Source organism: Sorex fumeus, unplaced genomic scaffold (genome assembly GCF_029834395.1).
Source record: "Sorex fumeus unplaced genomic scaffold, SorFum_2.1 ptg000006l, whole genome shotgun sequence".
Classification (NCBI taxonomy): Eukaryota; Metazoa; Chordata; class Mammalia; order Eulipotyphla; family Soricidae; genus Sorex; species Sorex fumeus.
Window position 1 is genome coordinate 40,590,931 of NW_026606063.1, and position 14,158 is coordinate 40,605,088.

The 14,158-nt window shown below is 45.3% G+C and overlaps 1 protein-coding gene and 1 pseudogene across 1 annotated transcript in view; one reads left to right on the forward strand and one right to left on the reverse strand.

Annotated features, from left to right (window-relative positions):
- The first annotated feature begins 822 nt into the window (after nt 1-822).
- TGFA (transforming growth factor alpha) overlaps nt 823-14,158 on the forward strand; it is a 120,302-nt gene continuing 106,966 nt past the window's right edge. Inside the window, exon 1 of the mRNA XM_056126563.1 lies at nt 823-1,284. Coding sequence (XP_055982538.1) covers nt 1,245-1,284 — 40 coding nt within the window. The 5' untranslated portion in view covers nt 823-1,244. The remainder of the gene's footprint in view (nt 1,285-14,158) is intronic.
- On the reverse strand, nt 9,277-9,907 carry LOC130033969 (low molecular weight phosphotyrosine protein phosphatase-like; annotated as a pseudogene).

Consider the following 14,158-nt stretch of genomic DNA (forward strand, 5'->3'; position numbering starts at 1 on the left):
CACTTTGAAAAAAAGGCCCTCTGTTCATATTAAGCAGACAGCAGTAATCACCCTCGAAGAGTTGGAGTCTTAGGTCCAAGAACCCGCAAAAGATACCCCAAGCCCCTGCAGCCACAGGAAAGGAGGGCACGGGTCTTCCCTGAAGCAGCTGGTTTGGGGCCAGACGGTCCCCAGGGAAGTCCCCAGGGAATCTGGAGATGACCACCAAGGGACAACTGGTTCTGCCATTCTCTGCCCACAGTGATCTTCCCTTTGTCCTCTGCACGTCCCCAAATTCCAGCAGCAGGGATCAGCTCAAAGCTCTATGTCCCTGGGCCGCACTGTCTGTGGTGGGGTGGACTGGGCCGGGGCTGATGGTGATGGCGAATGACCAGGGGGGGGGGTCTGTTGACAAGAATCTGTCCTCATTGTCAGTCCCAGGCCCAGTGCGTAAACTCGCTGATCTCAGCCCCCGTAAAGTGGGTGGCAGTGGGTTGCTCTTCACCCGGATGGGGGCGCAGGTTCAAAAACCAAGGTTTAACAAATGCCTCACTTGATTCTCCGGGCGCACTTTCCCGGCGCCCAGTCTTTCCAGGCGGCGCGGGAAGTTCACCTGTCCCCAAAGCAACCCCCGGGTCCAGCGAGAGCCTCAGGTCGCGGCAGTGAAGGTGCAGGTGAGCCGCGCCCGGGCGGCTCCGCCGCGCCCCCTAGAGCCCAGAAGCGGCCACTGCGCCCGGGTCCCGGCAGCGGCTCCGCGGCCAGCGCCGACTCCGCCGCGCTCGGGCGCCGGGCACCTCCCGGCGACGCGGAGGGAGGTGACAGCAGCCGGCCGCTTCCTGGCCGGTCCCGCGGGCGGCCGCGGTGTCGGGCTCGCGCGGCGGCGGGGCTCGGAGGATCCCGGGCCGCCCCGCCCTGCCGGTCGCGCCACGGCCGCGCCGGGCGCTCGGAGCGGCCCCGCCCCCAGCCGCCACCCCCGGTGCCCTCAGGGGGGCACCCCCATCGGGGCGGGAGGGTGGTCCTCCGTGCCCCGGTCGCCGAGTGGCGGAGAGGTGACGGTAACCGCCTTCCCATTTCCGCCCGGCCGGCCGCGCGGCAGGGTGCGTGCCAGCAGAGCGGCGCTCGGTCCTCCCTCCGCCCGCCCGCCCGCGCCGGGGGCCGGCCCTGCTCGCCCGCGCCTTTTCCCCCGCGCACCGCGCGCGGCTCCGCCACTCGGGCACCGCAGGTAGGGCAGGAGGCCGGAGCGCCTGCCGCCCGCCGCCCGGACCATGGTCCCCTCGGCTGGACAGCTCGCCCTGCTCGCGCTGGGTACGTACCGCGCCCGCCGCGCGCCCTACCCCGCGCCGCTCAGTCCCTGCCGGTTCCCTCCAGACCCCCCGCATCTTAGGGGGGTTCACCCAAAGTGGGGGGGGGTGGAGAGAGAATGCTTGTCGGGGTGCGAACGCCGAGGCTGGGAGACCTGGACGGGCTCTCCCCCGGCTCGCCCCCTCTGCCCAGAGGGGCACCATCGCGCTGCCGGGCTCCCCCGGGGGGCAGTGGCCGGCCGGGCCGTGCGTGAGAACCCAGCCCCGGGAGAGGGCAGCGATGCGCGGACGCGCTTGAACTTTAATCCGCCGCGGCGGTGTGTGGCGTACTCCTGCCCACACCTTACCTGCCTACCTGGCCGCCGCCGCCGCCGCCGCCGCCGAGCCGGGCTCCGCCGGCGCGGAGACTCCGAGCGGGTGGCCCGGCGTCGTCCCCGGGGGTGGGGTGGGGTGAAGGGGGGATCCGACTTTGCCGGCCTCCTTTGGCACCCCCGCCCTCGCTCCTACCTCCACGCGCCCCCCCCATCCCTGCCGCCCCCCTCGACGGGCAGATGGGCGCGTTCGACCGAGGCGCCGTTCAATCTGCGAACTTTCAGAGGGCATTGACTAAAGGCATGGCTCGGTTTGGGATTTTTGTGCAGATTAATTGTGCTTTTAGTTAACTTGCCTAGGAGAGGTGGTGTAAGTGTCAACCGAGGGCAGGGCGTGACCCCCCTAGCCCGGAGCCCGTGCCAGTTTCCTCCGAGTTGGTTCTCTTGGAAGAGAGCGCGATATGGGGGGGAAAGGAGGAGGCGCGGCCGGGTGTGCGTGGCGGCCGCGTTCGCATCGGGGAAGTTCACAGGTGGGTGTGGGAGTGCGTGGTGCAGGGCGCTGCCGCTGGGCCAGCCCTTCCCGCCTGGCCCATTGCAACTGTCGGGGTTGCTGGTTATCTTCACAGCAGAGGTGGGAGCAGTTGGGAGGGCAGCAGCCCGCCCCCCCCCCCCCCCCGCAGGAGTTTGATCCCGGGACGCAGGTTGCTCGCTGCAGCTCCAGGGTCCTTTATTGAGGATCGAAAGAAAATTATAGAACTCTCTCCCCTCCCCCCGCCTCGCTCCAGTGGCGCAGAGCTGGAGCCTCCCCCCACTTTCGTGTAGTTGTGGGAGGGAGGGGGGGCGTATAGATCCACCTGGCACCCTGCCCATGAAACGCTGATTAAGAACCGCCTGAGGACGGGAAGCATCATCTCAGGAAAGTGCGGAGCAGCTGTGGAACCGCGTGTGCTCCGAGGTACTCTCACCGACAGGTGGCATAATTATGAGTAGCCTTTTTGTTTTTTTTTGTGGTGGTTCTGAGTTTAGTTTTTTATTGTTGTTTAAAGCAGTAAAACATTGCTAGTATAGCCGAAGCCTCATGTATGCACTCCCTGTTGCATAAACATTTTTTGGGGGGGTGGGGGCACACCCCGCAATGCTCAGGGATTACTCCCCACTCTTCCACCAGGAATCACCCCCTGGTGGTGCCTAGGGGACCATATGGGATGCTAGGGATGGAATCCAGGTGGGCCAGATGTGAGGCGAGTGCTCTGGCCCCTGTACAAACTTTTTTTTATATATATAATTCTTAATAGAGCACTAGCTAACCTGTTGGAGCCACTTGTTCTGGGCCCAACACTGTTCTAAGTACGCAGGGGTTTGCATTCAATTTTCATGCCAACCTGATAAAGAAGGTATCATCACCTCCATTTTATAGGAGAGGAAACTGAGGCACAGGGAGCCCTACTCCTCACCCCCAGTCAGTAGTTGGGCTGCGCTTATTAAAGAGCATGGAAGAATGGGAACTGAAAAGTCCACCTTCCACCTGACTGGGGGTCATGATAGTCCCAGCCCTGGCATTTGGGGCTTTTCCTGGAAGCTCAATGATACCAGCATCTGGGAACTAGCTGTTGAGTTGGGTTCTCTGTTGGCACTGCTCACATCTGAAGGTAGCCTTAGGTTTAGACAGTGAACACTAAAGGTAGAAGATGATGAAGGTAAGCAAATTTCAAGAAGCCTTTGGAAGTGGCCTCCCAGCTTCTCTGTCTAGCAGATTTCCCCATTAAGATCGCATTCATCCTTTGCTTGTCATTCCTCTTTCTTGCCTAAGTCTTCAGCTTGATCTCTGTTTCCTCCAACTACAGAAAGAGATACAGATTTCAAAAGATCAGTTGAAATATAAAAGCTGCCTCATACACATTCAAAATAGGAATCACTGTATCACTGTCACTGTCATCCTGTTGTTCATTCATTTCCTCGAGCAGGCACCAGTAATGTCTCCTTCGTCCTAGCCCTGAGATTTTAGAAAGTGCCACATTCGAGGCTCTTTCAGGGTCAGGAGAACGAGACCTATCATTGTTACAGGTTTTTGGCATACCGAATATGCCACAGGGAGTTTGCCAGTCTCTGCGTGCGGGGGCTAGGATGTGTCCCATTCATTTGGGCAGCTCCATGTGCCCAAAATAGGAGTAGTTAGGAAAAAAATAAAGGGGGGGAGGCAATAATAAGGCATGCCAGTGGGGACTCTTTTACCATTCTTTTTCTTTTAAGGCTGTTCTGTGCATTAACTAGAACTGCCTCCTGCCTCACTTCCTACTAGATTGCTAAATGCTCATCAAAGCCACATGCATCTTTAATTGGTATATTTCATCCAGTGCTGCTTTTCTCTCTTCTTTTTTTTAAATTGTTGCAAGGCAGTTCCAGGCAAACCAAGATCTAAAAACCTGGGCTCCCTCCCGCCTTGATGGGGGCAGTCTGGGAAGGAACTGGAGTCTCGGTTGGTGTTCTTCATAAACTTGGAGCCCAAGCATTGATTGATATGTTGGCTGTGAGCATGTGGAGACTGTTGCTTTAATGGCAACTTTGGGAAGTAATCCAGGTTTCTGCGGTGGCTGCCCTCCCAAGTCAGGTTTCCATGGCTGGCAGGGCCAGCTTCCCAGGGGCTTGGCACCTCTAATCCATATCCTCTTCGGTGTCCAGGGAGAAGGTGTATAATTGTGGGCAAGTTACTTACCTTCTCTGCCTTCTTTTTCTTGTCTGTATGATAGTGGTGTTGCTAAGGTCTGTGAATACATTTAATGAACAGAGGATGGCGTCTCTCCTACAGTAAGCTTCTTTTTAGTTCCATCCTCCTCCTCCTCATCTTCCTTCTTGTTATTTTGACCCTATGAAATTCTAGATATCATTGTAGGTTAGGTCGATTCTATAACTGAGAATTTGTTTCCTTACCTCTCAACTCCTCACCTTTCCCAAGCCAGAAAATACCACCCAACAAAAAGTATCTGCCTCATGATTTTAGTGAGTACTGTTTAGCATGTGACAATTTAAAAAAAATTCTAATGATTTTTTCCCATTTTCACATGCTAGAATCAAACCCAGGAACTCATGTATGCAAGGTTTTAGCCTCACCTCTGAGCCACACCCCCAGTCTCTATGAGGGTTCTTTGCACATCATGAATTCTTTCATTTTTATATGTGTGGACAGGGTTTTAGGTCACACCCAGCTGTGCTCTGTGCTCAGGGATCACTCTTGGCAGTGCTTGGGCAGGGTGGGGGGGGGTGCTGGTGGGCATGTGATATCAAGGATCAAAGTAGAGTTGATCACAGTAGAGTTGTCTGTGTGAAAGGCAAGCATCTTAACACATTCTTAATCTCTGGCTCACAGTTATTTCATTTTTGATGCAAAAGATTTGTATTTTCTTCATAATGCTCAGCAGTCTGTCATTAAATTTTGCAATTTTCTCCTCTGTAAAGTGGAATAATAAACTATGTCCACCTCAAAGTTTGTTATCAGATTCAATTGAGGTAAGACATGGGAGCAATTTATATTCTTTGAAGACAAAGGTCTTTACCCAAAATGAAATGAAACTGGCTTTGCAAGTCAGAAATAGGTCTTATAACACAGAAGCAAACATATTTATGGAAGCTACCAGAAGTAAGACCCAGAACACAAAGTATCATTAGTCATTGGGAGGAAGGAAACAGATCAGCTTCCCAGTGAACTTGGAACTGAGGAAGCGGCGGGGGGCATAAGTAAGATGTCTTTCTAGCAGGCACTTGAGGTTTGCCCAAGACAGGTTTCCACTACTGGGCAGGTGCAATCAGGGGATGTCCACTTGAACTGTGAACTCTGTACACATTTGACAGAAAGCCAGCTCAATGGGCAGAGCTCATGCTTTGCATGCATAAGATCAAGATTTGATCCCTAGTATTGCTGGGAGCAACTCCTTAACACAGAGCTGGAGAATAGTCCCCAAGCACTGCTGTGTGTGGCCCCCAAACCAAAATAAATAAATAATAATGTATATACAGAAGGCTGAAAGGCTGGATTTTTATATTTATCTTTCTCCTTCCTCAGAATAAAGCCTTTTCTGTAAGTCCTCAATGTCCCTGCAAAGAAGACCTCGCATGAGAGTAAATGATGCAGGACCAGAGAGAGTTAGTGCAGATAAAGTACTAACCTTGTATGCAGTTAATGAGGATTTGATCCCCAGCACCACGTATGGTCCCCCAAGTCCCATCAGTAGAGATCCCTGAGCACATATCCAGAAGTAAGCACTGAGCATTGCCAAGTGTGGCCCCCCAAAAAAACCAACAAAAAGAGTAAATGAGAAAGAGAATGAGAGAAAGAAGGAAAGTGCCTACTGTAGAGGCAGGTTGGAAGGGTTGGGGTGGTGGAAGGGAAACTGGGGACATTGGTGGTGGGAAATGTACACTGGTAAAGGGACCCCATTTAAACATTGTATGACTAAAGTCCAATCATGAACAGCTTTATAGCTGTGTATCTCATGGTGATTCCATACAAAATAGATAAATAAAACAAAATCTAAGTCCACCAAAAAAGAATAAATGATGTTTCATATTACTGTGGTAACATGAAAAATGGCTGGTTTTTCCTTTAGACCTATCTCTAAGAGCTTTTGGCAAATGTTTTTTAAACAAATACCTACTCTGGGCTGCCCACTGGAAGGGATGGGTAGTGGGAAGTGGAGTTTGGGTCAACCAAAGTGGACATGGCCCAACCCACTGCATTGGCATCTTGTCCCTGGCTTCATACACGTATCCTCCAAGGTATCTTACCCAGCAGTATCCACAAATCCCAACTAACTGGAGAGCTTGGTCAACCAGATTGCCCAGCAGAAGGCGGGGGTGTGGGGGAGTTTGCATGTCTAACATGCCCCAGGTGTGGCTTTTGCCACTAGTGGAGAGATACTTAGAGGCCACTGCTTTCCAGTCAGTTTCTGTTAGGGAACCTTAGTTACTTGGTTAACCATCTGCATGTATCTCTTTAGACTTTTACAAATATTGCTGTGATTTATAGGCTACTATTAAAAGCACTAAGTCATGCTCTTTTCTTGTGAACCATCCAGCATTGACCTTTGTGTTACTGCCCTTTCAATTTTCCAATCAACTAATTTTTAAGTATGAACGTAAATACATTAGTCTTTAGCATAAAATTAGATTGCATCTAGAAGAGAATTAGGCTATATTTATACTGGCTTTTGGTTTTGTTTTACATTTTAAAAAAAATTGAGGGGCTGGAGCGATGGCACGGCGGGTAGGGCATTTGCCTTGCATGCAGCCAACATGGCCAACACAGGTTCGATTCCCAGCATCCCATATGGTCCCCTGCGTACCGCCAGGAGCAATTCCTAAGTGCATGAGCCAGGAGTAACCTCTGAGCATCGCCGGGTATGACCCAAAAAGCAAAATAAATAAATAAAAAAATAAAGTGTGCCATATATATGTACATTTAAAAAAAATTGAGAGATCAAGTGTAAAAATCTTAGATTAGGAAAGCCAGACATTTCGAGAACTAGAACAATCTAGACTATGGAACAGCCTTTTAGGAGTGCTTCACTGGAACTTATAAAAGCACATTTGCCTTAGTCCAGCTCTGAAAACCTGACTCAATCGACACCTTTCAATGAATTGTGTTGAGAATGATTTAAATAGCAATTATTTCGGCTTAGAAGAAATTGGATGCTTGGTGAAGTGGAATTTTATGTATTTGCTAGTATATTTTCTCTGTATTCAGAGGGAACAGTTTCCTTTCATGTGGAATCTAGTGAATTCCGAGCTTAGTATTTTTGTCTTCTTTCATTGTCTCCCCGCCTTGAAAAGTCTGTTTTCCCCACCTTGGTGCTTGCACTTCTGTCAAGGACTTCCTCAAGAAAGAATCTGCGCAATCTCCTTTCGGTAACAAGCTTACAGAACTGTGCAATCCCGAAGTGCTGCTGCCTTTCCTCTTTTGGTTTTGATGTTTGAACATGTTCACTTTTCTGATGGGAACTTCCTGAGAGCGTTGGCCCCTCAGTGTCATGGATGAATGGGAGGTATTGGACTTCTCGTCCCTAGTTTGAGGGCTCTTTCCTTTGGCACTTCTGAGACTAAGCCTCAGAGGAAACCAGTAAGCACCTGATGACTCCTGGGATGCCCAAGGCTGGATGCTCTGGTGTATACTCAGTTGGCAAACACCTGGCCTTGTAGTTAACCTTAATCCTGAAAAACTCTTTGTCATGATAATCAAGGGTGGTTGCCTGTAAATTCTTGCAACACTGATGCAGCTAATCCTCAGGATAGTGTTTTATTGTTGTTGTCAAAAATAGATTATGATACAATGTTTTTTAATGATTGCAAAAACTTCTTTTCCCTCTAGAACATTTGAAAAAATTCCAGAAAGCGTAAGAGAAAAATCTTTTAATGATTCATAATTCTTGGGCTGGATTTTTTTTTTTTTAATTCTTGGGTTGGGGAGGTGACTCTGCAGTAGAGTACATACCTCATAGGTCTAAAGTCCTGAATTTGAGCCGTGGCTATGGGGAAAAAAAAAAGTAATTCCACTGTACAAAGATAACTAATTAATATTTTATTGTATAATCTGATAAGTGAGTACCTAGGTATAAATTGTTTTTAGTGTGTATGAATTTCTATAGGCTCACAAGTTTAATTTTACAATAAACATTTTTATAAATTAGACATCTATCCTTAATGTCATTCTTAGTAGGGAAAATACACTTATTTGACTTCATTTACTGTGATTTAACCAATGCTGAAACACTTTGGGCATATGGATTTTTCCTATTTCTCATTGTAATGAATAATTCACACACTTATTGTTGAGAATGTAAATTAGTAGAATTCTTTTAGAAATCAATGTAACAGTATTAAGTGAGCATAATTTGAGTCATTAATTCCTTTTTTGGTGTGTATTCTACATGAATACTTGCCTGAATATGCAAAGGATGGGGATTCGTTGCATTATTTCTAATAGTAGCAGGTTTTTAGCATCACACTATTGTAATGTTTATGAGGATTCCTTATCATAGAGCTTTGTAACAACAACACTTTATATAAGAGGATTTTGAGACTTGACAAATATTTCTATTATCTTGTACTCTTTTGTTTATGGTATTTTGGACTTACCTAAGGTTTTTACTGTTACTTAGCTGGAACTATAAATCTTTCCCCTTAAGCTTCCTACTTTTGCTTGTATATTTAGGGGGAAAAATCCCTATTATAAGATAAGGCAAACAGACACTTACTTTTCCTTCTAATCCCTTAGTGATCTCATGTTATGTCGTACTAATTATACCTGTGATTATTCTGGTATATAGTAATAAGTACAATTCATATTTCCTTTTTTAAAACCTGAAGAATGCCAATCTGTAGCCTCAATCATCATTTCTGGAATAATGTCTCTTTCCCCTCTGATTTGAAATTCCCCTCCCCTCCCCTCCCTCCCTCCCTCCCTCCCTCCTCCCTCCTTTCTTTCTTCTTGAATCAAACATGTTTACTATTCTTCTGTCTAACAAGACAACTCGTTTTTGTCTACAACTATTGTTTAAGAGGAGAGAACTGAAGACACAGCTGTGACTTGCAAGATGGACACTGATAGTCTTGGCTATGGACAGGAGGTGTGGAGCCCGAGGGATGGTCCCTGTGGCTGTGAAGAACTGCACATGATGAATGTAGGTGGATGTAGGTCAGCTTAGCTTCTCCACGAAGGCTCTGCAGCTTCTCAAGCACTGATGGTAGACAGCCTCAAAGTCAGTCATTGCCACAATAGGGCTCTTCAGAAATGATCTGTTTTTGTGAGTCATAGCTCCTGAGTAGCTCAATTTTAGGTGAACAGTTTTGAACTTGATTACTTCTTCTAGGAAAATCTCTCAGATTGTTTGCATCCATGCAGTATATGTAGCATGTATGCATGATGTATGTGTGTATATATGTATATAAACACACACATATATATACATTTATACACACACACCCCTGTACATACATATAGTCAAATGCACTAAAGTCTATTGGTAATCTGTTGGGCAAGGTGACTCATGGACCTGCTATGCTTCATCATGTGCAGTTCTGCCCTCTATGATCAGGGTTTCCTGCTTCCTACATGAACATTGCTTCACTGACTGTTCTCCAGTTATTGGAAACATTTTGATCTGTTGCTAGTTTTCTGAAAACTATTTCTGCAGTGTGTGATCAACAGATGTTACCCAGGAATACTCATAACACTCCCTTGGACACTGCTTGGCCATCTTCCCATGCACAGAAACCTGAAATCCCATCTTTATCACATACTGAATTCTCGTAGGTACATGGTTCCATTATTTTGCCCTTCTGAGTTTTTTTTTTTTAATTCATCTATTTTGCCAGTATGTGGACTGGAGCCATAGCACAGCAGGTAGGAAGGACTTTTGCCTTGCATGCGGCCGACCTGTGTTTGGTTCCTCTGTCCCTCTTGGAGAGCCCGGCAAGCTACTGAGAGTATCCCGCCCACATAGCAAAGCCTGACAAGGTCCCCCTGGCATATTCAATATGCCAAACACAGTAACAACAAGTCTCATAATGGAGACGTTACTGGTGCCCACTCGAGCAAATGGATAAACAACGGAAGGATAGTGCTACAGTGCCAGTATTTACTGAGCACCCTTCTGTGCTCAATCAGTTTCTAGCTGCTGGGGAGTCAGCCAGCAATCAGACCCAGTTCTTTTCTAGGATTGAGAACCTCCGTTTCCCCCACACCCATTCCCATTACTTTTTGCTGGTATTTAAAATCTTTCTCACAATTTTTCCTAGTGGGTCTTGCTAATTCCAATAATTCTTTAGTCAATTTTCTGAGATTTCATGGGTAGATGGAATAGTTGCCTCCTCCCTTTAATGTTTTCAGACCGTTGCTTTTGCTTAGAGAGCTGGTTAGGAATTTAAGAACACCATGGAGAGGCAGAGGTGGGTGGTGCACAGAAGTTCCTCCTGGCTTTGTGATTGGGCATCAAACTTGGCAGTGCTGGAGTGGGGAGTGAATCTAAGGATTGAGCTGGGATTGGCTGCATGCAATGGGTCTGGCCCCTTATAGGGTTATATTTACCTTGCCTTCCTGATAATGTTTTTTAGTATATAACAAAAAGTACCTGGGTGCTTTTTGCTTATCTGTGTAAGTATATATATATTCCCAAAACACAGCTATATTCATATGCATATGCATTATCATGTAAATAAATTGTGCTTTCATCACTTGCAAAAAGATTTGGCATCTTGCTTTGTTTTGTTTTGTTTGAGCGGGAGAGATAATGCTGTTGCTTTGTTTTTTCAAATGTTTTGAGGCTGTTCTTGACTCGGTTATGTGAAAGGCATCTTGAATTCCTGGAATGCGCCCTCCTTGGCTGTATGTTACTGTTCTCCGTATATTCTACTACAGCGATTGATTCTGAGATAGTTAGGGACTTGTTTCTCCTTTGGGCTTTATTATCAGCATCATGTTTGATTTATAAAATACATTTTAAAGTGTATGTTTTATGTTCTGGAATAGTTGAAAGACGGAAACTTCTGGTCTGTGAATGGTTGAAAAAAGTATTGCTTTTGAAGTTCCTGGGCCTGGCCCCCTTTTAGTGATTATTTTAAGTTTTTTATCTCTTGAGCCAGTTTGGATCATTATTCCTTTTCCCCACAATCAACTTACATCTGTACATTCTAAGTACAGTATATTGATAAATGACTGTATTTTAATTGAGAGCTAGTAAGATAGCTTAGTGGACTTGCTTCACGTGCTTCGCATGTGGGAGGCCCAGGTTCCATCCTGCACCAAATAATCCATCAGTACCACCAGGAGCAACCCCCAGGCATAGAGCAAGAATAGCCACTGAGCATCAATAGGTATGCAGCTCCCCCCACACACACCAAAATGTTTCTTTTGCATCTATGGCCCTGGTTAATGTGACTTTACCAAATGTGAAATTAAGTACAGTACGTTGGTCCCCAGAATAGAAGATACATTTAAGGTTTTCCTTTCTTAGTGTTTGGGGAAGAAACTATCACTAAACCATACAAAGCCAATTCAAGGGAAAGGTTTGTAGTTTAAGGTACTCTCAGAAACCTGAGTTAACAGTGTATTTGCATAACTATACATGTGAGAACTGTAGTTACACGTGTCTGGATTACAATTTCTAGCAGTGTCTATTCAAATGCTTTCTGATCATTCCTTAAGTTGTTTTTTTTTTTTAAGTAATAACCTCCAAATACACTATTTGTGTCTACTATAGTATTTCGAGTAAAAATCCCACCCTGCTATATGTTGCTTTTTCACTTTGTTTGCAAGATCAGTATTTCCAGGTAAAAATACAGAATTCTACAAAAAGCTTTCTTACTATAGTACCAGTTCTTTGGGGCCCTTACTCTTAAGGTTATAAACAATCCAACTGGGTGAGAAGAGGACAGATGTGCTTTTACTGCTCTTTCATCATCTCTTGCTGGGTCCAAGGCATTCTCTGTGTAATTACCGAACATCCAAGAGGCGCAGGAGATTAACTGGCTAAATGGTACACGTAATGGGGTGGCACAAAAGCAGCCAGAGCTGATAAATGAGAGGTTTGCAATTACACACTGCTCCCCTCCCTCCGCCAGGCCTTGGCAACCAAAAAGGAAAACACAAACTGAAGATCCTTTTCTTGCTTGAAGGAAATAGCATAAGACCCATAACTCTGACCATTGCAGTGACTGGAAGGAATCACTCCCTAAACTCTGGATGGACTCAATCTGTCCACCTTGCTTATCACTGAGCTCAGTTGCAAACTCCAGACTGGAGTCTGGCTCACCCGGGGATGGTTTCTGGGGTGATTATTTTTGCACCAAAGGAGCACATCATTGGTCAGTCTGCATGCTCACACTCCCCGCCAACAAATTTAAACAATGACTGATGTTTTTTGCACATAGCAGACCTTGGGTGTTATAATTAGGGTTTCAGGGGATGAATCATAGGTCCCTGAACCGGAATGAAAGCAAGCCTGGGGCCTGAGCATTTTTTTTAAAGGGAGGTGAGGTAAACTCATAGATCACACAGATGGGGAATCCTGGATCTGGGCACACCTTAAATTCATCGAGCCCTTCCTTGGCCACAAAACAAACATACCTGTTGGGCTGGCCATCTCTAGTCTGATTTGTGTTCACTGGACATGTTCACCCGTTGGGGTCACCATTGCTCTGCATGGACCATTCACGAGCCACTCTATATCTCTGCCAATCTTGGTTAAATTCACTTATTTTTCCCAAAATGAAGTGGAAATTAGATCTTTAGGCAGAGAGCCTCAAAGTCACCTCCAAATTCCACTCACCAGAGGTATCTTCTTGCTAGGGTTAACATGTAGTGCTACCAGATATCTCTCTGCATATTAAGGGATTTGTTGATTCACTTTTCTTCAAAGATGACATTCAGTGAGTCTCCTTTTTAAAAGTCTCCTTTTTACTTGCAGCATATAAGAAAAAATGTTTCATTACAAATATGTAATTGTATCTATTAACCTTATTTTTAAATGATTATTATACATTCCATCATACCACTCTCACATTGTTTGTTTATCCCATTCTTCATTGATAGGGTATAGGTTGCTTTCAAATATTTAAACTCAAAATGAAAATCCTTGCTTCTAAATCATTACTATTAAGTGTAGTTAATCATATTAACTGATAAACATGATTAGCAATTAAAGTATTTTCTGTGGACAAAAACCCAGAATTGGATTATAGAAGGCATACACTTTTTAATCTCTTAATTTGTTTTCAAGTTTTCCCCCAGAAAAGGCATACAAATGTGTGCTTCTCGCACCTTTGTGTGAATACTTCTATCAGAAAACACATATATAATGAATATTTCCATTTTTCAGACTTTTCTAATTCTCTTAGAAAATGGAATCTTCTTTGTAATCCTTTGTTTAGAAATCAAAGTTTGGTGCAATTGAAATTTTTTGGTTTGAATTTATTTAATTGTGAATTGCCTTTTTCTGTCCTAAAACCTATGCTTGGGGTAGATCAACTAGTTTATTACTGATTTCTAATCAGAGTTTTAAAGATACACAACAAATATTTTCTTTAGTTTTCTGTTTAAGTATATTGTGTTTGAACTTACTGAGGTAAGGTTTTGTTTAACTTTTACGGACTTAAAAGCTGTTCTTTATTTTCTAAACCTACTTTGGTCTTTGAGCTAGAAAAGAATTTACTATTACTCTCTGATCTCTCACTATAAAAAACTTTTATATTGTTACTTTTCATATGTAATTTCAGTTCTTCCGCACTATACTTTGGTGTGAGATGTGAGCTGTGAATCTAACTTGCATTTTTGTCAAATAATGACCCAGTTATCCTGACTACCTGTGATGAATGGTTCTTCTCTATTCACTGATTTCATCCTATTTTTGTTCCCTGATACATTCCTAGGAGTACTTGCTCTGTTTGTGGAGTCATCTGCGATGCGTCCTGTCAAGAACCATTCTTTGGGGCTGGGGAGATATATATATATATATATATATATATATTATATATATTATATATATTATATATGTATATATAATATATATAATGATATATATA